The sequence below is a fragment of the Ambystoma mexicanum genome, chromosome 1p, assembly GCF_040938575.1.
Source record: "Ambystoma mexicanum isolate Mex_15411 chromosome 1p, UKY_AmexF1_1, whole genome shotgun sequence".
NCBI classification, from domain to species: domain Eukaryota; kingdom Metazoa; phylum Chordata; class Amphibia; order Caudata; family Ambystomatidae; genus Ambystoma; species Ambystoma mexicanum.
In genome coordinates this window covers 374,521,506-374,549,198 of record NC_090921.1, presented here as the reverse complement: position 1 = coordinate 374,549,198, position 27,693 = coordinate 374,521,506, and the positions used below count along the sequence as shown (strand labels likewise).

The 27,693-nt window shown below is 47.8% G+C and overlaps 1 protein-coding gene across 1 annotated transcript in view; it reads right to left on the bottom strand.

Moving 5' to 3' along the window:
• Positions 1-27,693, bottom strand: part of TM6SF2 (transmembrane 6 superfamily member 2) — a 354,704-nt gene that overhangs the window by 19,357 nt on the left and 307,654 nt on the right. The window contains exons 7-9 of the mRNA XM_069649116.1: positions 10,692-10,793; positions 10,257-10,349; positions 7,417-7,536 (exon numbers count right to left, since the gene is read on the bottom strand). Of these exons, the coding sequence (XP_069505217.1) occupies positions 7,417-7,536; positions 10,257-10,349; positions 10,692-10,793 (315 nt within the window). The remainder of the gene's footprint in view (positions 1-7,416; positions 7,537-10,256; positions 10,350-10,691; positions 10,794-27,693) is intronic.

Sequence of the window (27,693 nt, the reverse complement as noted above, 5' to 3'; positions counted from 1 at the left end):
AGGGCATCTCTCTCTGGGTGTACTCTGGGATACCTGGAAAAATAATAGTGTGAATCAATCATTGTCCTCCTGGCCCTCTCCTATGTCCTCGGTGTGGAGCCCTTTGTTTGGGCTGGCCCATTTGGAACTGCGGTTCTCCCAACAGTGGTCGGATAGAGGTTTAGAAAGGGCGGGTCATATGTTCAGGAAGGGGGGGGTTTATTAAACTTATTTTGCGGAGCACTAGAACATGAAGTGGTCTCAATCTTCGTTTATCTAAGAATTAAGGGTACATTCACTGACCAAAAGTGGAGCAACTCCCTTGCTAGGGACCTTACCCGGTTTGAAAAAATACTAGATTCCTCAACCACATGGAGGGGTATCCTGTCTAGCATATACAGGGGTCTGGTGATGTTCAATTTGACAGAGAGACAAACTTTCAAACGGGCGCACATTTTCAGGGTGACCTTCCACAGGAATCTTTTTACATCAACATAAGATGCTACAGGGCTGGCACAGAGACCCCTTGAAGATCTCTAGAATGTTAGCAGGTGCTTCCTCACTCTGCCCGCGAGACTGTGAGCAAATAGGCTTACCCTCTCACATGTGGTGGTACTGCCCCAAAATATGCATTTTCTGGGGGGAACCCCTCAGCTGGATTAAAAACATCACAGGAGTCCAGCTTAGCTTGGACCCCCTGCAGATGCTGCTGGGCATCCCAGCTAAGGACAGGGGAAGAATATAGATTCCCCAGGATGTGGGAGGTGATGTTTAGAAAGATTGCTGATTGCACAGCCTTGGAATAGTGGAAGGGTCCCCACGAAAAAGGAATGGGAGCAAAAGTTACATGACATAATGATCATGGAGAAGTTGACAGCAGTAATCAATGACTATATAGGGACTTTTTAGGAAGAATGGGGTCCACTGGTGAGGTGAGGAGGTGGGAGGGGGAACATGTTTGGACTTTGTGTATTGGGAATGGATTACATGTCACTGAAGCATCACTATTTTGGGAAGCCAATCTAAGAACTTCATTATGCACTGTTATTGTTACGTCTACAACTCTGTACATCCCTGACTGTTACACAGTTTGATTTGGTTTCACTGGAAAAGCGATGGGGGAAGAGGGGAGATGAGGGGAATGTTGTGTTATTTGAATTCACAGTGCTTTCTGTTGATTATATTAACATAAAAAATGCAAATAAAATGAAAGTTAAAAACGGTGTTTGGCACTGCTGTGTGTAGCAGGTTATGACTTACAGGACTGTCAGTGACACTTCACAAGCCTTCTATAAGTTCATCCAACGTGAAGCTGGCCCCGCTGAGCCTGAATAGACCTCAGTCCATTGATTGTGTGATGGCACATCAGGTATGTGACACAGATAGCTCTGTGCTGAGAAGAAATGGGATGCTTGGTGTAAGGAAGGCGTGGAACAACAGGAAGACAGACACAAGTGACCACAGTTTAAGGTTGTTTATTGAATTTAACAAATGGTTTGAAAAATGCCCATCTAATCCTAAATCTAAAGATGGGAGCAAGCTACGACCATCAAATAATAATAACGCAGTCTTAGTGGTGTCTTGTCAAAATAAAAGGGCCTATACTAACAAACCCATTGCCAATCCTTACCTCTAAATATAAATAGTGTGGGAAACAATATTACAAAAACGAAAGAAGTGTTCACAAAATTATATGTCACGATGTTCAGGCTGTTGGCCTCCCTTCCCCACGTTTTCAGCACGGTATAAGGCAGGGCACCTGAGCTTAGCACAGTCTCTGGCTTTTCTAGCACAAGGATACAATTAGAAAATTAGCATCAGGGACTTTCGTGCCCATGTCTCTTTGCCTCTTAAAGTCTCTTGATTCAGAGAGTTTGATGCAACCAACAAACAATAAGTTCCTTTCTTCTTTCAGATTCTGACAAGTACTCAATTTCTCAGGCGATTCACTATTCGCCTCGGATCCTCCTCAACGGGGCTCAGATCATTTTTACACAATTTCCTTCACCTTGGATCCCCCTCAGATCCACTTCATACAATGTTCGCAGAATAGAATATTCTTTCTCGGGTGACTCACGGTTCACCCCGGATCCCCCTGAGATCCATGTTAACACAATTAGTCTCCCTCTGCTGAGTTCGGGCCAAATTTCAATTGTAATTCTTAACACACACTTGTTTAAACAAAAGCTTTCAGCTGATCCCCCTCCACTGGGCTTGGACCAACTTCATATACATACTTTTTCATCAAATATCGACTTTTGAATGTACACAGGGTTTCACAGGACCACTTTGTTTTCACAATTTCTAGATCACTTTCACAACTGCCAACTTTCAGCTGGATACCCTTTAGATACACTAATGTTTTAAATCTTAAAGCAGAAACCAATGGTGCAATGATAAGTCTAAAAATTGCTAGCTTATTTGTTATAAAATACTATTGATTTTTTGTATTTCACACTATTGATATGTAACGTGTGGTCCATAAGAAAACTTATTTCTCACACTTGCACGTTGTTTGTGGATTGTGCATGGGTGTGATTTCTGATCCCTACCTGCTTTTGGGTGGAAGATTTGCCACCACACATTTTAATGAAACAAACGTTTGTTTGAGGACTTTGTAATACTAAGATGTGAAGAGTGATTAGGACCACTCCAAACAAGATGATGATGATGATGATGTTGAAAACCTATCGTACAGCTAAAAAAAACTTTGTGCAGGTAGAGACTACAGCCATCCTGGCTGGCTGAGCCACTAGCCCAGGAAATGTGGGCATTAACGTTTTTATTGAGATCGGAAGTCCAGAAGGAGTGTCACTCTGTGGGAGCCACACCACCCACTCATCAAGGTACCTTCTTTTCTAAAATCCCTTTAAGAATAAGGGGCTTTGGAAATACGTGTGTGCAAGTTGAGGGGGCGGGGCAATGACCTCAGTTGGAAGAGACAGGGAGATCGGCAAGAACACTCTCCCTATATCAGGACTTCATTTCTACAGCAACGCCCTCCAACTAATGGCTTCCAGCGGCCACCATTCTTTTCACCTGGTTTAGGGCCGTTATTACAATGGGTTGAGAAAGGAAAGAAGACCACCTTGGGATTGTCCACTTTGAGAAATCAAGAACTGCTCATCCCTGCAACTTGCTCATGGGCAGTCTACCTGGAATATGCAGACTAGAGTCCTCCCAGCAGAGCCCAGTCCACCTTCACCATATTGCGTGTGGAAGGGTTATTCCCAAGGGTATTAGGTGCATTCCGGATAGCTGCTGAAAATGATTACTCACTGCTCTGATACACCCAAGAATATACAACCAAAGGCTGTAGGCAAAGCATCTAGAGAAAGGGGAGCAGCACTCTGCACCTGCAGGATCCCGCAATACATTGGGAAGCACTGCCAATCATCCAGGCACTGATCGCCAACCAGAGTGCCTAGCAGCTCTCAATCCCTGTTGAGGGCTTCCACCCCTAACCAGAACCTTTCCATATGTCTTCACTAAACCTACTATTTGTGGCTAACCATCCCTCCAACCTGGCTAGTCATAAAAATGAGATGAGTTTTGATGAAAACTGCTGCACACTCACACTAAGAAGAAACAACGAGGAAGGTTGGCAACAGCATCTAAATGTGAACCGAGATCACAATTCAGTGAGAAAAGCCCCACTCGTATGACAGCCAACCCGCTGCCTCCTCAGCCGGCTGTTTAGGATTACCCCAGATGAAATCCTTGATTTTGGGACATAGTCAATGAGAGGGTTCCCACGTGGGAGTTCCCTATGGTTCTGTCACTGGCTGTAACGCTCACCTGGTATCCACGGGGACGTCACTCAGCCTGTTCTGACCTCTTACAACCTCAAACCCTTCCCTGGAGTCTACTCGACTGGAGACTGGGCCTGAAACACAGGATTGGTAGAGTTTAACTCCCTATTGTCTCTGTGTGCTTGAACCCCTTCTTCCCCGGGGTCCAACCCTTCCCTTTGATCCACAGCTCACCTTGTTTTCTTGGAAAGTGTGCTCTCCATCCTGCTTTCAGCGCAGGGGCACGTTGATTGATGCAGGCTCGTTGCTGCCTAGTTACTTCACTGGCAAGAGTCCGACAGGTAAGTATAATGAGTCTTTTGAACAGTTCTCTAACTTCGTTCCTTTCCTTCCTTAGATGATGGCTGGCATCTGGAGTGTCTTTTCCCTCTTGCAGATGGATGAGAAGTTCCGGAGACAGAGTTCCCCCAGAGCGGCTGGGATTCAGGTATGCGTTTGAAGCTCATACAGTCTTTAAAAATAAGCAAAGATTTGCTGAATGCTTACTAATGCCTTTTTTTCTGTTCTTTTCCCTTTTCCTTAGGAAGCGGCGTGCCGGAATCAGAATGACACCTCCGAAGATGCCCGCAGAACAGAAGAACCGATGAATGATGGGCAGAAGCGCCGCAAGGTAAGGCTGTTCCTAACAGCGTTCATGTTCTTGCAGGAGCTGAGCGCAGATGAAAGATGCAGGCCTACTGGAGACCGATCCGAACACGGTGAGTCTCACGCTGCAGGTGCAGAAAACACAAAGCATGTTTCTCAGCCTGGGCGTGGCTTAAATAGTCTCTGGGTATCCCAGGTGTCTCTGGGCTGAACCACACCCAAAAGACTAGCCTGCACATGCAGTTCTGGGAACCGAAATATGTGGGGGCATCCATCTTGTCCCCAAGAATGCACTACAAGTCCAATCCCCAATGTTATCTTATGGGAGTGAGTGAGTCTGGTGCCACAAGCGCCAAGTCTGACTCCAAGTGGGTCTTTGAAGGGATGGAGAGGCCCTTGAGGGCCATGTAGGTGATCGTGGCCTGGCTCCAGCCTGACATCTTGGAGGGCTGGGGACATGAGGGGCAGGAATCATGACACTGGCCCTGTACTTACTACCCTCTACATCTCTCCTCTTGGCAAGCTCACCTCCTTATTTGAGTTCTCCTACCACCTTTATGATGATAGAACCAGGATTGAGTCCTTTACCACTGATCACTCGTCTTGAATCTCTACTTTTCTTGTGTCCATCCACCACTGATGGTGTCTTATGCTCAACTCCTCTAAGATCGAAGCCACCTAACTGCAAATTATGCCCTCCCAGATCTGTGCTCCAACATAAACCCAATCTTTTTTAACTATCCCCCCACCCACAGGACGACCGCAAGCGTGGGTTCTCTTTAAAACAAACCTAAACCTTAACCTACTAACATGAAGACAAGGCTTCCCTTTTTCACCATCACGCCACTAAAACCTATCACCACCCTGGCACTACTAATCTATGCGTCTATACTTCTTTGACCCCTTCATTAAATTCATGGTTTTGCAATTCTCAGCCTGTAGCTCTTTTCCCAACGCAGCAGCTTGCCGCCTGCATGGCAGCTCATTCTGTATGCATCACGCTTTCAATCTCTTCTACGCTTCTTTAAATCAGCTGATGGCTACCTTCATCGCCACCTTTTCCCCGAAACATAGCTCTCGCTGCAGTGCCCTACTCAATCTGAAAGACCCCCTGCAACTCCAGCGCTGCTTCTTGCTCCGGCTACTTTTCTCTTTGCCCATATTTTTGGGAAGCCCACCCCTGCTGTAAAAAATATCAACACTAACCCTGCGTTCAAACCTGCTCTTAAGTTACATCTGATCTCCTTGGAAGGGAACACTGCCCTACCCACAGACATCACCTCCCCTTCGCCCGATCCCTCCTCCAATGTGCAACGATGACAAGTCTGCAATTTATGTTCACTTTATTTCATTGTTGGCCAATATTGTCCCCATTTCACGTTATCATTGTGCCCATTGACGTCATCTGTGTTCATGCCATACTAAGATTCCCTTACTGTAAAGCACTGGTCATGAGAATGCACCAAACCCTGATCTGTGCGCATTTACATGTTTCTGTTTGAAACACGATGCACCGCTATAATGTGTACCAATAAAAATCACGCATGAAAAATGTCGAGGCCCGGTTAATCGCTACGATCATTTCGCCCGTTTGGCTCAGCAAAGGGTTTTTTATATGGCACTTTATTATCCGGAATGCTCGGGTAGCAGCACCTGCCAAGGTGACTAATGGAAGAATTCTGAGTAATGAAGTCCTGGATAACAAAGTGCATAAGTCTAGAAAACTAAGCATTCCAGATTCTGGTGAGTGGGAAAATTAACAGACGCCCAGGATTTGCTTTTCAGACGTTTTGCTCTAGTTGCTGGGCGTTTGCTATCTAGTAGACAGGCATTCTGTTATCTGCATTAGGTTTGCGAAGGATGCCGGATAGCAAAGCGTTTAGTCCACTTTTCACTGTGAAAGAAACATGTCTTTGTTAACGGTGCAACCCTTGCAAAAGTTACATCATAAAGTATTTACATGAAGCGAATGTTACGTCACAGGCCATTTATAAACCCTGTCAAACATTCCTGAAACTTGTAAACTTTAAGCGTGCTTAACTGTGCTTTGGAAAGTTAGATGGACAAGGCTATTGCACCATTTTCTAGGGCTTTTGTGCGTCCCTAATAAAGAGCAGATTTAAAGTGGTATATACAACTGGGCCGGATTGTGTTGGTGCTTCTATCTAGTATTGTCAGGTGCAGAACAGAGCCTCCCCCAGACACCACCCCACAGAGAGAACACCTGAAGGTGTTCAGCTTCTAGAGCCTTCTAGAGCCTCCCCCAGACACCAGTGTTCAGCTTCTAGTATTGGCAGGTGCAGAACAGAGCCTCCCCCAGACACCACCCCACAGAGAGAACGCCTGAAGGTGTTCAGCTTCTAGTATTGTCAGGTGCAGAACAGCGCATCCCCACAGACACCACCCCACAGAGAGAACACCTGAAGGTGTTCAGCTTCTAGTATTGTCAGGTGCAGAACAGAGCCTCCCCCAGACACCACCCCACAGAGAGAACACCTGAAGGTGTTCAGCTTCTAGTATTGTCAGGTGCAGAACAGCGCCTCCCCCAGACACCACCCCACAGAGAGAACGCCTGAAGGTGTTCAGCTTCTAGTATTGTCAGGTGCAGAACAGAGCCTCCCCCAGACACCACCCCACAGAGAGAACGCCTGAAGGTGTTCAGCTTCTAGTAATGTCAGGTGCAGAACAGCGCGTCCCCCAGACACCACCCCACAGAGAGAACACCTGAAGGTGTTCAGCTTCTAGTATTGTCAGGTGCAGAACAGAGCCTCCCCCGGACACCACCCCACAGAGAGAACGCCTGAAGGTGTTCAGCTTCTAGTAATGTCAGGTGCAGAACAGCGCGTCCCCCAGACACCACCCCACAGAGAGAACACCTGAAGGTGTTCTGCTTCAGCACCTCCACAAACAGAAAACCTGAACTTGCTCAGCTTCATTATCCTAAAAGAACCAAGTCTGGAGCAAAATTGGTTCTTCCACAATAAAGCAAAGTGACAACTGGGTAACAGAGAATGGGCCCAGTTCCTGGCTGTCTACATACCTGTGCAAGAGCCCCGGCAAGAACCAGCGTCCAGTCGAGCATCCAGGTGCAGCCCGGCTGCACCAGTCCATACAGGCAGAGGCAGAATAGTGGAAGTGCATAGAACATGTAGACCAGCATCTGTGGGAAGGAGAAGGAAGGAAGTGAAAGCATGCAACAACTGCAGGAGGCAGCCAATAAGGGGTCTTGAAACCATTCTGATGTGTAGTTGTTTGAATCTTGAGATACCGGAGGATCGGCTCTGGTATCCTGACCGCACCAGCCTCCACTCCGCTTGCCACACACTGGTAAAGGCTCGAATGTTACATTTCCTAATGTTAGGAATCTCCATTTCCGAATCTAAAGAAGCAATCTTGTTTCCGTTCATTGTACTTCCAAAGGGGTTCAGGGAGCGGGTTAACCCCCACTCCCCTACTTAATCTTACCCAATCGCTTCATCCCAATTCCTTCTTTTGAAGCCCACGTGGACCCTTTCCTGGCTTCCTTTCCATAACGCCCCCAGAACCCGATACACAAGCTAACTCCACAGAATGCTTTGCTTTATTGTACATGACAAAACATTGATCGATCTAGGTCGTTAAGAAAGGTTTTCCAAAATACACTTATCCAAAACAGGTTAGAAAGACGTGATGTTGCAAATACGATTCTTGCATGCAAAACTGTAACATTGTTTCTCAAAGAAATCCCGCGTCCTAAATATCAAACACAAGACATGGGAATCTTACTAGTAGTAAGTCAGGAGTAAGCGGGAGCTGCTCATAGTAGCATCGTTGTGGATCAAACAGGAGTCAATGGCAAGTCAGAGTCCCACTCAGTAATGTCCTCCTGAATCAGCCCCATTATCTGCTCACCAAATATTACTACCATGTGCCGCCTGCCACAAGAGGTGATCCTATCACCAAGACGTTACAACATATACGCAAAGGCCATCCATGGCTTCCTCGTAAACACGGACAAAGAATTCACAACCTACACACAATACCTTCCTCCTCTCCGGCAACACCAGGGACAAAACACAACATGAATAACCAGCCCAAGACCACATTAGTTAAAAACAGGTGACAAAAGGTTCTGCCTCAATAGTAACACAACGAAAATCCTTCTACAAGGTTCCAGGAACAATCTCAAGCACATGGTTTGGTACAACTCCCATCAACCCCCACGTTACCCCATCTTAAGGAACACTAAGGAGAAAGCAAATGGCCAATCATTTTGATTCCAGACGGAGCATGTACGAACCAGGTAACCAAGAGCAGCCACCCACTGCAGTGTAGTCCTAAGAAAATGACTAGATTCCAGGGTGAAAAGGATTGGCCCGCAGGATAGTCTGAGTTGTCAATGGCGGTGCTGGAATATGAAATCATTAAAAAAATAAAAAACACACAAAGTGGCTGCAAAGGATGAAGGGCACATTGATTTTAAAGAAATAACTCTCACTGAAGATTAAATCACGGGTCAAACTTGAAATGGTCATGACCATCAACAAAAAAGAATGGACCAGATGAAAACCCTGCATATAAAGAAGAAAAAAAAGATAAACACATAATGTCGTCTTTTTCCTGTATGAGATTTCTAGCTTCTTTCCTGCATTTTCTTTTTCCTTTGGTTCTTTTTCCTTACTCTCTAGTTCCTCCTCATTTCTTCCAATGATTCCGTTCATCTTTTTTCTGCTCGCTTGTCCCTGTCACATGTCACACTGAGGTTTCTTTCTCAATTACTATAGTCATATCGTCCATCTTTCTCATTTCTCCCCATGCCATGAGACGGGCACATTTGTATAAAGCACCATCCAACTATAGTTCATCGGTTCTTTCCCCTTATTTCTGCTTCTCCTCTAGTTTCCTTATTTTCTATTTTTCCTTTCTCTGTATATTACACCAGCCTGTTCTTTTTCTTCCATGTCTTTTATCTCCTGTATTTATTGACTTTTTACTTAACTCCTTCTCCCAGATTTCATCCACATGTCCTTCATGTGTCTTCCTATCAATTCTACTTTTCCATTTTATTTTCATTGCTTCAATTGTTTGTTCCCTTTTTTTTTTCTTTGTCTTTGGTCTCCTTCCTTCTTTGCTACTTCCTTCTTTCAATAGTGTGTTTTTTCCTTCCCTCATCTCCTCTGGTTTCCTTTGCATCTGCTTTTACTTTGCTTTAGGCTTGCAGTGGAACACCATAACCACAAAGGGCGCATCTGCAGCATTAGTACGGTTCAACCATTCTTGCTGGTGTTACTGGGTCTTTGCACTTGCATTGCAACCCCATGGGCCTATCAATGAGTGCAAGCATAAAGCATTGCTCTTTCTTATGCGCCTGCACTGCTCTGGGGCAAGTGGCACCAGATTAATGCTACCTACAGATGCTGAGCAGAAAATGCATCCTTCTGGCTGCTGAGCATTGTACATCATTTGCTTACATGCTCGCTGCTTAATTAACCCGGTGGATGTTCTTGCCTGATGGCTCTACTGAGGTCAATGGTGCTCATGTACCTGTGCAGAGTTCAACAGAGCTACACCATGCTGTAGAGAGCTCTAGCCAAAACCAGGACTACTGTGCCTGGTTGCTCCTGTCCTCATTTCCCCAATCTTCCCTCCTACACACCTGCATTCTCCCCTTCACAAACCGGTGGGCAGTTCTCAAACCCATTAATCTATTATGCAACCACTTCTAACTGTACTTCTAAAAGGGAGTTGGCGGGCCTGTCACTTCATGACTCCACACGTGCCCCCACGTCACCTGCCATTTAAGACAACAGCGCTTTGTATGAGGAGCATGAATATAAGGTGTTGCTGGTGGGAAAGCCAGGACACTACTTGTCAGCAATGCTGTATTCCCTGTGCACTTACCTGCACTTTAGGATAGGCCACTGGATCCTTCAGGTATGGCTCATACTGATAAACGTAGTTAAAGCAAGAATCTGAGGGACAGTCCAGCACCACCTGTGGATGCAAACGTCAAGTAGAACTGGGTCAGGAATGAATGAAACAAAAGAATTGCATGATGTTGCATGAAAAGTAGCAGCGGAAGGAGGTTGACTGGCATGGCATTATGTTGGAGATCATGTTACTGTCTGTGTGGCCAGGAGGGTATGCCACAATGTATTGGGCTCCTCTCTGTAGTAGGGCAGTGCTGTGTTGAATTTGGTTTCCCTTTGTACTGGAGTGGGGGTGGAGTGATGCGTTGGGGGTCCAGTTCTGAGTGGGGTGACTTGGAGCCAGATGGTCATTCTAGGTGTGGCGATGTACTAGGTGCTGCTTTGAATTTGTGGTGCGTGTACTTACCAATCCTCTGAAAAGTGTGAACGCAATAGTGACCAGCAGGTAAACAAACAGTACCAAATCCTGAGGGCGCTGCAAGAGGCTTTTCCGATGTTCATCCACTGCCTGAGGAAAAACACCCACATATAACTTAATAGGCAACATAAAGGAATAAAAATGCAAAAGCCACTTTGTTTGTTGATACATTATTCGGTACACTTCAGCTTCCTCAGTCAAATGTTCACAACTGAAGAAGCAATGTTGTGTTGTCTCGAAAGAGAAGGGGATGAAAAGTGGGATTGTTTTCTTTAAGAGATAGCACCGTTCACAGGACCTAACACACAAACACATAGCCTACACTCAACCTTAGCTACAGAATTAGCCACTTGCTCAGTGTGCTCCAACACCAGGCATAGCCTCTGCCTAAGTAACAGTGCTAAATTCATTCTGGATTTTATTTTGCATGCTTCTGCTTGTGTTTCTACCGATCCTCCATCTTCTCTCGACTTCTACTCCCAATTCCTGATGTTATCACATCCTCTTGCAACAGTCCCCCCTCGGATGTTACCAACTCCTCTGTCACTCTCTTAACTGTCACTGCCCCCTACTGTCCTCTATCTCTCCCTTGCATTTTACCACATCTGGATGTACCCTCTTAGCTCTCACCACTTCCTCTTGCTCTCCACTGCTGACATCTTTTATTTATTTATTGGGTATTGTGACAGGGTCAGCATCTTGACCCTTGTCAAAGGGGGTGGAGAGAGTGACTCTTCTAAGCCTGACACAGGAGGCTTTCTCAAATTAAACTCAAAACAAGCCCTGCAGCAGATATGCAAAGTGGGAGTTGTGGGGTCACCGGCTCCTGAAAAATCTTCCCCTTGTGCCAATAATGACAATACTGATGCCATTCATATGCGCTCAATGTCTCATGATAAAGTCGCTCACCACAGTTCTCTTTTTGTTGTTTCAGAACTACATCAGCACTAATGCAACAGCATGCAGCCAGGAAAACCCGGACCGGAAGCACACAGCCTAAAAGTACGAAATGTAGCAATTACAGCATACTGTGAATTGACAACACCAGAAAAGTGCATCCAGTACATCAGAGAAGCAGTCTACTCACCCACCAAGCAAACTTTCAGCCGCCATGCATCACAGAGAAACACCAAAATGCTTGTAAAACTGTTCCGGAAAAAGGGGAGGAGTTTAGAAGAGGGTTTAAAGACTACCAGCTGTGTAGCCCTCCTCCTGGGGAAAAGGCAGGCACTGATTGGTGCAGGAAATCAGCTGAGCACTTCAACCAATGAGGGCAGAGAGTGAGACAGTCCCTGAATACAGAGTGCTGCACTATAAAAGCAGACAGAAGCAGAGTGTGGGTTGTATGGGTGAGGTCACTGGTGGAATTGGAGCAAGACCAAGAGACCGGGTGGAGGAAGGACAGCAGAGTGTTGGAGGGCAGATTTTGAAAAGGTGAATTATTTGATCGAGATTGGTATCATTAGTGTAGTGTTATACAGTGCAGGAATAATTGGAGAGGGGGGGGTTTAGGAGTTGGGAGTGAGAAGTAAAGACTGAACATCGTGTGGGAGATAGTTGTTGGTGTGAAAGGGAGTGAGTGTTAACAGAGAGTGAGGCTAGTAGGGAAGGTATATAAGTGGGGTGCAAGGAGTAAACTGTATTAAGGAAGTGGGGAGGGGCTGAGAATACTGAGAGTGGGAATTGTGAAGGGTGGAGTTTCTGGTATAGTGGAAGGGTGAGCATGGCACCATATCCCTGAACTTCTGGTATAGTAAAGGGGTGTGCAGGGCACCATGGCCCTGGGTTACTTGAATATTGGAAAGGTGAGAAGGGCACCATATCCCAGGGGTTGCTTGTATATGAAAAGGGCATGCAGGGCACCATATCCCTGACTTTCATGAGTAGTTTTGATAGGAGTAGAGCTGGAAGAGTCATAGTGTGGATAAGGTAAAGAGTCGTGTTTATAAAAAAGTAGGCAGAGTTGAGTAGGAGGGATGGGTAGAGTAGCGAAGAGAAGGGAGGGTGATAAGAATAGGAGGCACACATACTCCACCATCTAGCACTAACCATCACTAGTTTAGGCTTAGGTAAAAGATTACTGAGGAAGTCAGTTAACCTGCACTTAAGGAAAGGGGAGAGAGGGAGAGAAGGAGAGAGGGAGACAGGGGGAGAGGAAGAGAGGGAGACAGGAAGAGAGGAAGAGAGGAAGAGAGGAAGAGAGGAAGAGAGGAAGAGAGGAAGAGAGGGAGAGAGGGAGAGAGAGAGAGAGGGAGAGAGCAAGAAAGAAAGAAAGAAAGAAAGAAAGAAAGAAAGAAAGAAAGAAAGAAAGAAAGAAAGAAAGAGAGCCGCCCTAGCGCCACTTCCTCTACACTTTTTTCCAGTTGGTGCAACTTTTTGTTCTATTTTTCTTTTTCCTAATCCTGATTCCAAGAAGCATCCATATTTCTGTGATTATTGCAGTAAAAACTCTCGACATGGGATCAAGGCTTTGTGCTTCATTCAGGCCATCTGATACAGTATTTATAATGTGCCTCTACAACATGTGTTTCAAGGCGCAACAAGACAAGGGGGGGGCAGAGATGGCAAAAACAAAAACAGTGCTACTAGGCCGTGTGACATTCGCATCGTGCAAGTGCAGTGACAAGAGTGCAGTGACAAGACGTGCAGGGTAGATGGGAGGGGGGAGTGCAGGTCTGAGCGGTAGGGCCCATGGGATAAGCGAGTGCCAGGGGAGGCCAGGTGGTCAGAGCCAGGGGAATACAGAGAGTGCAGGGAAAGGAAGGTCCATGTGTTAAGTGGGAGGTAAGGGGCTGGAAGGGCTCAAGGGGTGCAGGCCCAACAAGGCAAGTGCAGGGGGAGGTGGCCCGAAGGTTGAAGGGTGAGGGGTCATGGGAGACCAATTGCAGGGGTAGACTGGACAAGGAGGACCTGGTGCCCTGTAAGAATTTGAAGGAACCAGGCAGCTAGTCAGGCGACAGACAGGGTCATTAGCAGGGGAGGGGGAAGGAGGAAGAGAAAAGGTCTTGAGAAGCTTCCGGAACTTAAGATCAGGCTCAAGTCTGAGAGAGGCAGGGAGGCCATTCCAGAGGGAAGCACCTGCGGAGGAGAGAGAGATCTATCCAGACTCTCCGCTTTGAAAAGCATCAGATCGGCAGATAGTTGGAGCTGGAAGACCGAAGGGCTCTAGCTGGAAGGTATTTTGGTAGAGAGAGTTGGATGTAGTGCACTCTCAGGCCCCATAAAGCCTAATGGATGATGCAGAGGGTCTTGAACCTGATCCTCGCAGCAACCAGGAGTCAGTGTATAGATGTTAGAGCTGGAGAGATGCGGTCCCTGGTCTTGAGGCCAAGGATAAGTCTTGAATTCCTATTCTGGAATATTTGAAGGGGGGAAAAGGGAGGAGTTAGGCAGATTGAGGAAGAGGCTGTTGCAGTCGTCTAGCCTGGAGAAGACCAGAGCTCTGGAGTCATTGAGTTTCTGGGGGAAGGTGAGGAAAGGGAGTATGCCTCTCAGGAGGTGCAGCTGAAAGTGGACATTCTTGGAAAGGTGGAGCGTGAGATGGAGGAGAGTAAAGGGCCCATTTGAACCTGGGAATGTCGATCAGAGAGGAAGGAGGTAAACCAGTCCAGAGCCAGGGTCATGATGCCAAGGGTATCATGGAGCCGATTTATAAGGGTGGCATGATTGACCGTATCAAAGGCGGAGGATAGGACAAGAAGGATAAGAACGGAAGGAGAGTTGGACTTGGAATTAGAGAGCAGGTCTTCATTGGTGTTCAGGAGTGCAGTTTCAGTGCCTGTGGCAGCTCTGAAGCCAGACTAGTGGTAGTGGAGGCAGCCAACAAATTCAGTGTGGTGGATAAGCTGGGACATGGCCGGTTTCTCTAAGAGTTTGTCCAGGAAAGGGGTAATGGAGATAGGGTGGTAATAAGCCAGACGAGAAGGATCGGCAGAAGGCTTTTTGAGGAGAGGATGCACAAGGGAGTGCTTGAGGAGTGAGGAGGAGCATCTAGTGGCAAAAGAGTGATTGCTAGAAATCAGCCAAGACTGGAGCAAGGGAGACAATGTTGTCCTTTATAGCTCCAAGCCTGGAGCAGGGGAGCACTTATTTGGATGAAACATTCAAAGAGCGGACTTCTCTAGTAACCTCATCAGGTGATGGGAGCAAAAGAGTAGAGTAGGAGGGCAGGGAAGAGGAGGGGGGCCAAGAGAGACCTGAGAGTGGATGTGGGAGTAGGGAGTGGTCTAGTGGAGAGTGAGGACAGGAGATCCTGAGTTTTAGTTATAAAATGAGAGGCCAGTACAGAGCAGAGGGCCAGGGAAGGCAGCGGAGAAATGGAGACTGCAATAGAATTGGCGAGTTCCTTGCATATTTGGAAAAGTTCAGCCATGCTGTTAGTGGCCCCAGACATGCAGGCTTGGATATAGGCCCTCTTCTTGCAGATGGAGAGTCTATATTGACTTTGAAGCTGGCAGCAGGTCAGTTTGTCACAGGATGTGCTTGAAGGCTGTACTTGCATTTCAGAGAGGCCAGGTCAGAGTCATACCTGGTGTTGCACTTGGCTTCAGGCTTCATGCAGATCCTCATGACAGGGGCAAGGATGTTGAGTGTTGGAGATGGTGAGTTGAAAGTTAGAAAGGGCCGTGTCAGCGTGAGAGTCAGAGGAAGACGTTGGGTGGGGGGAATGAAGGTGTCAGCAAAAGCAGCCACTGGGGACCACCAGGGGGCGCAGAGATGCACTGATGCATCTGCACTAGTCTCCTCCACCGGGCGCCGTTAGAGGGACCTGAGCCCCCCCTCAATCCCCAGGAGTGAGGCGCCGACCCCCCCCCCCCGCGGCCCGCGGACACCTCGGGGCCCCTGAGCACCCCAACTCCGGTCATCCGACTCGGAGATTTCGCCGAGTTCTGGAGTTTGGGAGGTGGAGGGAGAGGGAGCCCCGCCTTCTCCCGCGCCGCGGCTCCGCAAAAGTAACGGAGAGCCGCGGCTGAGCTGGGGCCCAGGGGAGCGACATCCCGCCGCATTGGCCACCGCGGCTGATCCAGGCGGCTCAGCAGCGGGAAGAAGAGTGAGTTGACACTTGCTCCTTAAGGCCGGCCTCCCCTTACAGCGGCTGTATACCAGGCGGAGAGGAGCAGCTGCGATCTGTGCGAGGCCTGCGCCGGTGAGGGGCTTCCGGGCGAGGCCACATAGTGCTTTGGGCTTTCTTTCCTCTTCCGGGCCCTGCGGCTTGGACTCTCCCACGGAGCGCGGGGGGCCCAGGGAGCCGGCGTCAGAACGTACGCAACAGGCGCGGAGGGCGCCATTTTAACTACTGTCCTCCTCTTGGCCTGCAGGGCCATTTTTCTCTGGACGACCCTAGGAGCACAGGCTCCCCTAGGCGGAGCGGACTCTGGGGACACCATACGGTACGAGAGGGCCCCTGGTCACACATCAGCATTCAGGGTAGAGGGGATCGTCCCGGGGGCCACCTAATGCGCCTGCTGCTGGGCTCCACTAAAGTGTCCACCCTCAGGAGTATATGTCACGTAGAGGCATCCCGACGGAAAGCACGGACAGAGAGCGATAGACCCTTGCAAGCCACGGCCTGGAGCTCTGATTCAAGCAACCCCCCGCCCCAACAGTGAGCACGAAGCTTAGGCCCTATACAGTGGAGACCTCTGGTTGCCCTCCCCCCTCTGGAGCAGTGACACAGCCCACTCGGTCCGAAACACTCAGAAAGAGACCTAGGGGAGATGGTCGGGGTGAGCCTATGAACTGGAAGGAGTCCCTGCAGAGATTTAGACATCGGAACTCAAGCCCACCAACCAACCCGGAGATGGCGGCCCCGACTCATCAGGAACTGTCAGACACTAGTACAGTCACTAAAGGTATGGCTGCCCTCTTAGAGGAAATAAGAGGCTTCAGAGCGGACATAGCAGTACGGCTGGACACCCTGGATAAAAAAGTGGACAATATAGAGGATAGGGTCCAAATGCTCGAAAATAACACAGCCTCGAACGACATTTTGGAGACTCAATTTGACATGCGCCTATCAGAGCTCGAGAGGAGAGAAGAGAAATGCTCCCTAAAGCTTGATGACTTGGAAAATAGGGAACGCCGCTGTAACCTGCGCTTTTTGGGCTTTCCTGAGCGGGAAGGTGAAACGCAAATGGACATTATCAAAGCCGTAAATGCGGTGGTGGGTACTCTTTTCGAAGGTGCAAATACGAACGAACCTACTATTGACAGAGCCCACAGGGCGGGGGCGGCTAACAGAGGCCCCAGATCCATCCTCGTACCATTCCATTATTTCGCGGAGAAAAGCAAAATCCTGGAACTGGCACGCAAGCAGGGCCCGGTGGTCTGGGAGGAGGCCCGGATTTCAGTGTATCAGGACCTGTCCGCCTTCACTCTGGCGAGACGTCGGATGTGCTCCCCGCTAACGAAAATGCTCCAGACCAAGGGGGTCCGATACAGATGGGGGTACCCTTTTTCACTTTCTTTCGAATTGGAGGGATACAAATATGCCCTGGTCACGGAGGATGATATTCGTAGGGTGTCGGGAGAACTCCTGGAAGAACCAAACATGGAAGTCGGAGAGCAAGGGAGTATAAGAGAACCGGTTGGCCCGGGGGGGACAAAGGCTCCACGGGAGAGACGTAAAGTCCGAGGCCACAGGAAGGTCAGAAGAGTGGCTCCGGCATCCCCTGGTCAACCAGACACTTGAGGAACCACAGGAGGCTTCATGGACAAGTTTGTACTTTATTTCGAATGGGGGAGCGCTGTAAATGTTTACAATCTAAATGCAAGAGGGGGGTGGAGGGGCTCAAGTTGTTGGTTTTTGAAGAGTTCAAGAGCCCGCAGGGGGGAGACATTGGTGGCCTGGCTCAGCGACAGGATGAAGCCGCTGGATTACCAGGCGTTCGGGGGGCAAGGGGGAGGGGGGAAGAAAATGTTGGGGTTTGTTCAATGGGGTTTAAGCTGGGGCAAGCCAAGTCTTCTGTTTTGTTACGTACATACAATTCTGTCCTTTGAATATAGCAAGGGGCGGGAACATTGCGGGAGCACTGAAAGTACTTGCTTAGTGGAGGGAGACATGAGCCTTCACCATCGCTATAATGGATGATTCATCACAATTTTTGACAGTGGGCTCGTTAAATGTGCGGGGGCTCAACTCTCCCACTAAAAGGTCGCTGCTGGTGAGGGAATTCTCAAGGCTCCGGCTCCACTTTCTATTTGTGCAAGAAACACACTGGGTTAGGGGCAAAGAACCGAAGCTGAGGGCTAAAACAATTGAACAGACGTATGCAGCGTCCTTCTTGGCCAAGAAATGTGGAGTTGCACTGCTGGTCTCTCCTGGGGCCCATTTTGTTCACAAAGCCCAGAGGGCAGACCCGGAAGGGCGCTATATCATGTTCAAGGGGGAGGTAAGGGGCCGACTGTTTACCCTGGTTTGTGTTTATGCTCCAAACGAGGGGCAAGATCACTTCTGGGTGGGGATGAGAGAGAAGATTATGGCTTTCTCGGAGGGTACTTTATTGGTTGGTGGGGACTTCAACATGGTTCTCAACCCCGAGCGGGACAGGAGGTCGCCCATCCCGTGTCCTAATCAGCGACTCCACAAAAAATTGGCTGAGGCTTTCCAAACAGTTAACGAAGAGCTGGGCTTGAGCGATACACACCACAGTAGGCAAGGCCATGACCCCGATTTCACATTTTTTCCAAAGACTCACGCTACATTTTCCCGTATTGATTATATTCTAGTGGACTCCACGCTTCGGGGAGAGGTCACAGACTCGGGGGTGGAGGTTGCCCCTTGGACAGACCATGACTTGGTTAGAATAAAAATGGGTATCCCCCCAGCCCCGCCACCAGGCTCCCTATGGAGGTGTAACGATCTTCTACTGCATGACAAAGAAGTACGCCAATCCCTCCTTACAGATATCACAGAATACTTCTCTATAAATGATAATGGGGAGGTTGGGGTCAATGGAGTCTGGGAGGCGTTCAAGGCAACCATTAGGGGCATTCTCATTGAAACAGGCTCGAGGAAAAAAAAGGGAGAGGGGCCACGAGGAGAAACTATTGAAGGAAAAGATAGAGGCCATTCAACCGGGAGGGAAATTAAAAACGCAAATGTTCCCCGGAAAGTGGGAGGAGCTTCAAAGGTTGCGCTCAAAATTGGCTGACCTTCAGGTGGGCCAAACGGAAAGAAAACTGTCCTTTCTGAAACAGAAGTATATGGAAAAGGGGGAAAAGGCGGATAAGATACTAGCTTGGAGGCTTCGCGAACTCAGAAACAGTAGAAGGGTGAATTCCATCCGCTCTCCGGGAGGGGAATCGACAGCTAGAGATAGTAAAATAGCTGAACAGTTTCGGCTGTACTATGAACACCTGTACTGCTCGGAGTACACAGGAGATGGAACCGAGATTGACGACTTCCTGGACTCGCTCCCGATTCCCGGTCTCTCCCCCGAAAAAGCAAGTACACTAGAACTCCCCGTCACCCCAGAGGAGATAATTGACACCATATCCTCATTAAAAAGTGGTACAGCTCCAGGGGATGATGGGTTTACGGTCAAGTTTTACAAGACCTACCGGTCAACGTTAGCCCCATTCATGGCTAAGATGTTTAACTCGGCGCTAGTTCAGGGCTCCCTTCCCCCCTCGATGATGTCGGCCCTGATAGTAGTGCTTCCCAAAGAAGGGAAGGATCCCTCCCAGTGTCAATCATATCGACCTATATCCCTTCTTAACGTGGATGTTAAAATCCTGGCTAAACTTCTGGCGAACAGATTGGCGAAGCTCCTCCCCTCCTTAATACATGGGGATCAGGTAGGCTTTATTCCGGGACGCCAGGGTTCGGATAATATTCGGAAGACCCTAGACCTCATGCACGAGACCTCTAGGCAGGGAGTGGAGGGCTACTTGCTGGCACTGGACTCTGAAAAGGCCTTCGACCGTGTCGAATGGCCTTATATGGGTAGAGTTCTTCAGAAAATGGGCCTGGGGGAACATTTCTGTGGGTGGGTCTCAGCACTATATAATGGTCCTATAGCAAGAGTTTTGGTCAATGGTGGCACATCGGAACCCCTGGCTCTGTCCAGAGGAACCCGACAGGGCTGTCCCCTTTCTCCCCTTCTATATGCTTTGGCAATGGAGCCCCTAGCCATAGCGATTAGAGCGGACCAGGAAATCTCAGGGATACGCTGTGAGGACTGCAATTTCAAACTCTCCCTATTTGCTGATGATATCTTGGGTTACCTGACCAACCTCCAGGTTTCACTGCCCAGACTGTTCGAGCTTATAAACTATTATGGTGCATTCTCGGGACTCAAGATAAACGCGTCCAAATCCAGCATTTTGCTTATGGGGCTGGTGGATCATGATATTGGAAATAGTTCTGAAATATTGGGGATAAGAATAGAACGAGAATCCACTAGGTATCTGGGTACCTGCATTCCTAGGGACCTTTCATTACTATACCAGAGAAATTTCCCCGAAATATTGGCCAAGATTAGCAATGATCTCAAAAGATGGGCGCCACTTACTCTCTCCTGGTTCGGGCGTATGGTCACGGTTAAAATGAATGTCTTGCCTCGCCTACTGTATCTCTTCACGGCCCTCCCTGTGGTGATCCCTGACGCCTTTTTTGAGGCTCTACAATCCCGAGTCCTTCAGTTTATATGGGACGGGAGGAGAGCAAGAGTCAAGTTCTCCACCTTGACCCTTCCGAAATCTCATGGTGGATTTGGCCTCCCTGACTTTAGGCTATACTATAAAGCGGCACAGCTCCGGGTGATGATGGAACACATGCGGGAGGATATGAGGACATACTGGACATATATAGAAGATATCCACGCCCACCCGAAAAAAGTCAGAGACCTGCTATGGGCCTCCCCCAAAGCCCTCCCCTCCCACCTCAGAACACACCCCACGTTAGCGGCCCTATGGGCTGCCTGGAAACCGAATAAAGATAACAAAGTACTGTCATCCTGGCCGTCCCCCTGAACATCTCTGTGGGGCCCCCCAGTCAATCTAGACACCAGAGGCTTCCGATATACTCAGGCGTGGTCAGACATGGGTTTGGAGAGGATCTCCCAACTATCACGCGAAGAGGGCTTCATAGACTATGACCAACTATGTGAGGCATTGGGCGACAAATCACCCTCGATCTTCGAGTATCTACGCTTAAAGGGAATTCTGACTCACCCTCGGTGGGCGGACAACCTGAAACGCAACCTCACCCCCTTTGAAAATGTAATAACTAAAAGTGTCTCTCGGAAAGGCTCTCTATCTAAGTTTTACAGTGCACTGATAATGGCTAACCTGGAGGGTAGACAACCCTTTAAGCGAATTTGGGAGGATAGGCTGGGCATGACGTTGGATGACCACACATGGAGGGCAATATTCAAGTCCATTTTCACGGGTTCTCTGTATACCGCTGCCATGGAGCACAGCTTCAAGATTCTCCATTCCTGGCATCGCTCCCCGGCTACCCTGTCCAGAATGTTTGTAGAGGTATCCCCCTTCTGTCCGAGGTTATGTCTCCAAAGGGGCACGTGGTTCCATATGTGGTGGGGATGTCCGGTTATTCAGGTATACTGGTCGGAACTGCTCAGCTGGATAAAGGACATAGAGGAGTTTTGCCCAACCCTACTCCCCCTGGAAATTCTCCTGGGTACTCCCATGCCGGAGACGGAACAGAACGCATTCCCGAGGGTTATTGGGGCCATGCTGAGGGCGAGGAGATTAGCATTGGCCCAAAAATGGAAAAGTGCCCTAGCACCGTCCAAGGAGGAATGGCTTTGTAAATTAAGGTCGATTTTCACCTATGAAAAGCTTACAGCAGTGAAAAATGACTCGGTATTGGAATTTACGCAGGAATGGACTGCGGTGCTCCTTCATGATGACTGTGTTTCAATGCGTCTGTAAAAAAAAAAAGAAAAAAAGAAAATGCTTTATTATGTATTTCATGTAATCACTCCAGCACCAACCCCAGAGTTAGTTAGGCCCGCAGTCGGCCTTGAATCAAGCAGATCCCACGTTGTCAAAGTTTATATCAATGTACATAGCGATGTTCGAAGGTGCTCTCGGCAAATGCTATAACCTGCAAAACCTCAAGACTTGGTATGGAGCAAAGTTGGGGGGGTGGGGAGGGAGGGGGGAGGGGGATGGGTTTAAAAGATAAAATAAAGTTGACATTTTTGTTTGTTTGCTATATGGCAGGCGGGGATTGCCGACGCACCCTACCTTGTATGTTTATTGTCAATAAATAAAAACAAATTAAAAAAAAAAAAAAAAGCAGCCACTGACACTCACTTCATAGGTCGAATGACGGAGAAGGAGACTGGCAGTGCAGGCGGGGGCTTAGTTGGGGGACCCAGGAGGTCCAGGTGAAAGGAAAGGAGAGTATGATTACACCAGGAGAGAGGAGTAGTGAGGGTTGGAAATGGGGATGTCAACAGAGATGAGAGCATCCAGGGTGTGCCTGGCTGAGTGCATCGGACCGGAGGGAAGAATGGAGAGAGAAAGAGTGTCACAGAGGTTGCGGAAGAGTCCAGAGGCCGCACTAGGGAAGTCAAGGTGAATATTGCAGTCTCTAAGAAGGAAAAGCCTGGAGGTGGAGGCCAGGAGCGAAGAGGTGAGGTCAGACCACACTGACACGATGAGGGAGACCGGACCAGGTAGTCTGTAGATGGTGGCCTGAGTCATAGGAGAGGATAGGAGAGACACCAAGCCTGCTGACGAGGCATTCGAAGGAGGCGTAGGACTGAGTGGTTATGATAGTAGCAGGGACCCATTCAGGGAAGATCAGGGCCACTCCGCTCCCAACCCGGTTAGGCCTGGACTTGGAGAGTATCTTGTAGCCCTCAGGTAGGAGAGTGTCAAAACTCGTGCCAGAGCTGGCTGTGAAACACATCTCGGTGAGAGCAAGGATGTTCGAGGTCGAGATCTTCAAGGAGGTGGTAGATGTCAGAGGAGTGCTTGACACTCTCCTCTGTCTCTCCATCCTCTTCTTCTTCCACTGTTCTACATTCTTCACTCTTCTGCAAATACAAGCCTCTTGCACATACAACCCACAATGAGCAACTGGAGGCAGCATGCTTTTATACAGTGTTCCTTCCAGCCACCTGGGTCTTCCTGTGAGGTTCTGCACCTGTGGCTTGTAACTGATTGAGGGCTGGGATTTTTGTGCATGCATCTGAGTTTGTATTGGGCCCCGAGGGCTGGTCCAAATCAATAAGTGGCTTATTCACCATATTGCTTTCCAATGTTCCTCCCCATGACCAACCTGGTGCTGCTTGTGCTATGTTCTTGTCTGTTTCCAGAGCAAGATGTAGAGGCTGGAACACACTGGCTAAACTTGCAAATTACTTTGTATATTTCTACCAATCAGGCTGGATAAAAGGAATAATGCGTGCCTCAGAGGCGAATCTCTTTTATGGAACAGTTCTTCTGAAAGATTTCCTCCGATGCTGAACCCTATATTTGGCAATTTACAAACTGGCAACGCCATATCCGTGGAACTGTGGGACGTGTGAATGATCTGAAATTATACCTTTTATGTACTGGGTGAAACTGCAACAGTATGAAAATGCTTGCTACCACTGCCTTTATGAGAAAGCTTTCTGTTTCTGTGTTGGAGTTTTGGGTCTGCTCGGAGAGAGGCTGGGGCTCTTTCAGGAGAGTTGGAGGTGCAGAAAATCCCCCTCCACGGGACATGGGTCTTTGCATCTATGACTAGTCTACCCTGATGGACTAGTGGTGTGGGGAAAGTCCAAGCCTCCAAGAGTGATTTGGGCTGGGCCACTTTGAATGACCACTGCCATGTAGATGCTGGGGCCTTACCTATCCTTTCTAAATTGATAACACTGGGCGTTATCTTTGATTCTCACCTCAATTTGGGATCCCAGATTAATTTGCTTGTGAGGTGTACTAGTTATAATCTTCATCTTTTTCAGCTATTTCTTTGTGAATCGCATCAGGGCATGATTGGCAAGGCTGTAATTGGTGCTAAACTTGAATATTTTAATTCTAGTTAGATGGGTTCTTTCAAGACCTTATTGCTGGGACTACAACCAATGCACCTTTTAAATTGCATGCCCTTCCTATCTTGCACAAATTGCAATGGCTTCTTGTTCAACCCAACCAAATTTCAAGTGTGACTATTGCTCACAAATGCATTCATGGGATGGCCCTCTCAATCTGGCCTCAAAGCTAAAACTCTATAGACCAACTAGATTTCTTTGTTTGTCTTGCTCCTCTTATATACCCCTCCCAGGCTTAATGTGTCACCTGCTGGGAGGTAAAGTGTCTCTATTTAGGGTGCACTGTCTAAGAACGAGCTCCCGGAATACCTTATAGCTGGACTTGACATCTTTCGCTTCAAAAAGGAAATAAAAACTATTATTTTGTCTCTGTTTCTAGAAAATGAATCGGTCAGTTGCTCAGGTTGGCCTCGGATCTACGATTAGCATTCTAATATCTTCGGCTTTTAGTGCTCCATAAAAGTCTATAACATAACATGTGATGGTACCAAGATAGGGTGACCAGGCGATCCTCCCCGTTCTGCCCCCTGGGCCCAACATTCACGCGCTCGGGTGGCACCAGTACCAGGCAGGGAACTTCATCACAGAACCTAAACCTTTCTGTTATTTGCACCATTTTGTTTTATTAACAGTTTAGTTGAAAAGCAAGGTTCCATGTCATTTCAACAAAATGAATCACTTTGTGCGTGATAAATTACATGGAATTATTTTTTTAATGGAGGGATCCCAGCACTCTCCCACCTTAACTACCAACCCCTCCCCACCCACCTTTTACCGCTTAACCCACAAATAGATATAGAGATTCTAAGTAATTTCCACTAAATTAGCACAAAGTTATTTACTTTGTGGAAACAACGGGAGACCAAAAAAAGCAATATTACATTTGTGCATCTGCGGGGAAGTGACGCAGAACAAATGTAAATAGAGAACTATGATGAGGAAAAAAAGACCACAAACTGAGAAAGCTTTCTTTTCTTTCTGTGGCAGGAGAACCATGGCAACGCATATGAGGACTACAGGAGAACTACTGGTAAAGGTGGTAGGGACTGAAGGCATAATGCAGCAGAGACGGAGCATTCAACCGCTGAGCAGTGGTTGGAGACTGAAAGGCCAGTGAGCAAAACAGCAACACAAGGTGGGAGATTCAGGGAAGGAACTGCTGGTGGATGTCCGGAACTAAATTGGTAATGGAGAGCCGAGCAAGTGAATGAGAACATTATCCAAGTGGTGATGGAAGCATGGAACAGTCCCAGAAGCGAGAGACATGTGCAAGGGATCCCGGACTGAAATAACCCTGTGGGAGTGAAGAGACCAGACATGAAAACGAGACTGAGGAATCATTAAGGCTGAAGATACCAAACTAATAAGGGGCTTGCGAACTGCAGACACGTGGGGGAGACGACTGAGGCAGAAAGAAGGCCCACAAGCGAGTGCCAAGGGCTTTCATATCGCAGGCAGTTCCTTCACTAGAAGAAAAAGTTCATGCTCCCCATAACCCTAAGAACTTCACTGAGGGTAATGAGTTGAATAATCGGTCCTTCCCCTCCCCTCATCTGTCAAATCTGTTCTGCACCACCCATGGTCTGAACAGGCTTAACAGCAGGGTTCATCTACTAACACCACCACTCACTGTGATTATTTTAAGGTATTTGTTCACCCCAGAGGGGGGTCACCCCTTTGAGGCCAGGGAGGTGCCCCCGCTCTGCAAGACCCTCCTTAGGGGTCTGTGCAAACCCAACCTCACTGGGAGTGACTCCCCCTTTAGGGAACAAGGACTCTCATTCCTATGAGGACCACCCATCAGATCTCCATATATGGGACTGACTTCCTTAAAGAATATCTCTTTAATAAAAGATCTGTATATAACTGACACAAGTGGATCACAAGAGGAGAGAGAGTACAGTGTGCCAGGGACGCTCCTGACATAATCACGCTGTTCAAAAAGCAAAGAATGCCAGCTCAAGACACCGGAGGTCTAGCGTAGCTGCCAACGGGGAAGCTATTGTGAGGATGGGGAGAGAAAACCTGTCCGACGTGGTTGCGTGAATATGACCATCCTGTGGTGGGCCAGATGCCCATCTAACAATGCTGAGACCATTGCCGCAGGGAACGCTGACAGCTAGCACCCGCCAGCGTCCCTCGACCACAGCAGCCGACAGACACCAGGAACAGAACATTGGAGAAACCAGAGAACGCAAAGTAGGTTACCTGAGCAAGTGTCAAGCTCTGCAATGTCATCCTGCACAAACAAAGGTACAGGAGAGAAGGGGAGAAGTGGGAGGCTGCCAGGGCAACCTATTGTAAGGAGCACAACAAGTCGATATATTAGGAACAAATAAATAGGCAAGTGTAATAGGAATTGTGATTTAAAACTGCCAAGTGAATTAAATAACAAGAGAAAGAAACCAGAGGAGAAAACCCAGGAGAGGGGGATTCATAACACAGATAAAATCTTACAAAACATAAGAAAGTTTGGATCTCAAGAACGTGTGAAAACTGAAAGCAAAATAAAGACTGTAAGACAGTGTTGTCAGGAGAATCGTTATAAGCATAACACTAAAGAGAGTAAAAGACCGATGGCCAGCTGGGATGAGCTACAAGAGCTCATGAAGGGAACTTCAAGGGAGTGTCAGAGAAGATCAGTATAAGCAACATATTTCTGAAGGGTTGTATACTAATTGACCTTTTCACAATTGACCTTGGGAGAATAGACCTCGGGAGAATTGACCTAATTTAGAAGGTCAATTAGGACATATATACGTGGGGACCCCTCCCACCCAATCTAAAACCCCCATTGAACCCCCCACCCAATCCCCTTACACTATTTATAACCCAAAACCAATACATATATAAAATTACTAAAATAATATAAAGGTCCATTGTGCAGAAGGGCAATTAGGACCACTATAATTAGGTCAATTGTGCAAAAGGTCAATTGTAAAAGGTCAATTTGGGTAATACCTTCTGAAGCAGCAACATTTAATATAATATAAACAGCCACGATAAAAACCCTGAAAGAAAGCTGCAGCCAGGTGGCATAAGGGAAAACGTCCAGGAGATGAGAGACATTCTTTTGCCAGCTTTAGTTGTTTGTATTAGTGGCAGGATGAGGTAAAGTTAGGATTAGAACTGAAGACATTTAGTCAGGACTTCCTGATGACAGAAAAAAACCTATTCGCTATTTTGGTAAGGCAGGGAAACCCCTCTAGCAATAGGGAGAGATAGTCCTCATCTTTATAAAGTCATTAAAAAGAAAGTCAACATGTCCAGAGTGTTTGAATCCTTCCAACCCGCCTCATCACCCACACACCAACCAACCATTCCACTTGGACTAGCTTTGTCACCCCCCTCATTCCTCCAACAGCAAAAATCCTCTTACTAGGCACACAGATTTCATTAACATTCTGCTCACCATCTAGCAATTACAGATCAGCCATTAAAAACGCACCCAACTTATTTACCCTAAATTGAGGAACTGAAAACTGGCATACTGGGCCTAGCGGAAATTTGTCTCAATGATAGTTTCACCACATTCCTGGATTCTCTAATGCCAGATAATTCAAAACAACTAACCAACAAAATGTCATGATGCCTACCCCTGGGCATCCGGATCAAGCCCATCAGCCCCGGGAGCAGGCATCCAGATATGTAATAAAACCCCAGCAGCCCCGGCTGGGGGCTGTCTGGGTTCAGTCCTGGCGCCTTAGGCGCCAGGCTCATAATAGAAATCAGTCCTGGCGCCATAGGCCCAGGCTCATAGTCTTTACTTACCTCATGCAGACCATGCTGCAAATGAATCCAAGCCAGCGTGAGGCCTGGATGGGACTATTTTACTACAGGGACTATTTTTTACTCGGGTGTGGTTCTAGGGACTTCTTACCTGGAACTACTTTGGAGGCTATTTAAACCACGCCCGAACAGCAGCACATGCTTTGCGTTATTCTACATCCATCAGCGTAATGCTCACCGTGCCT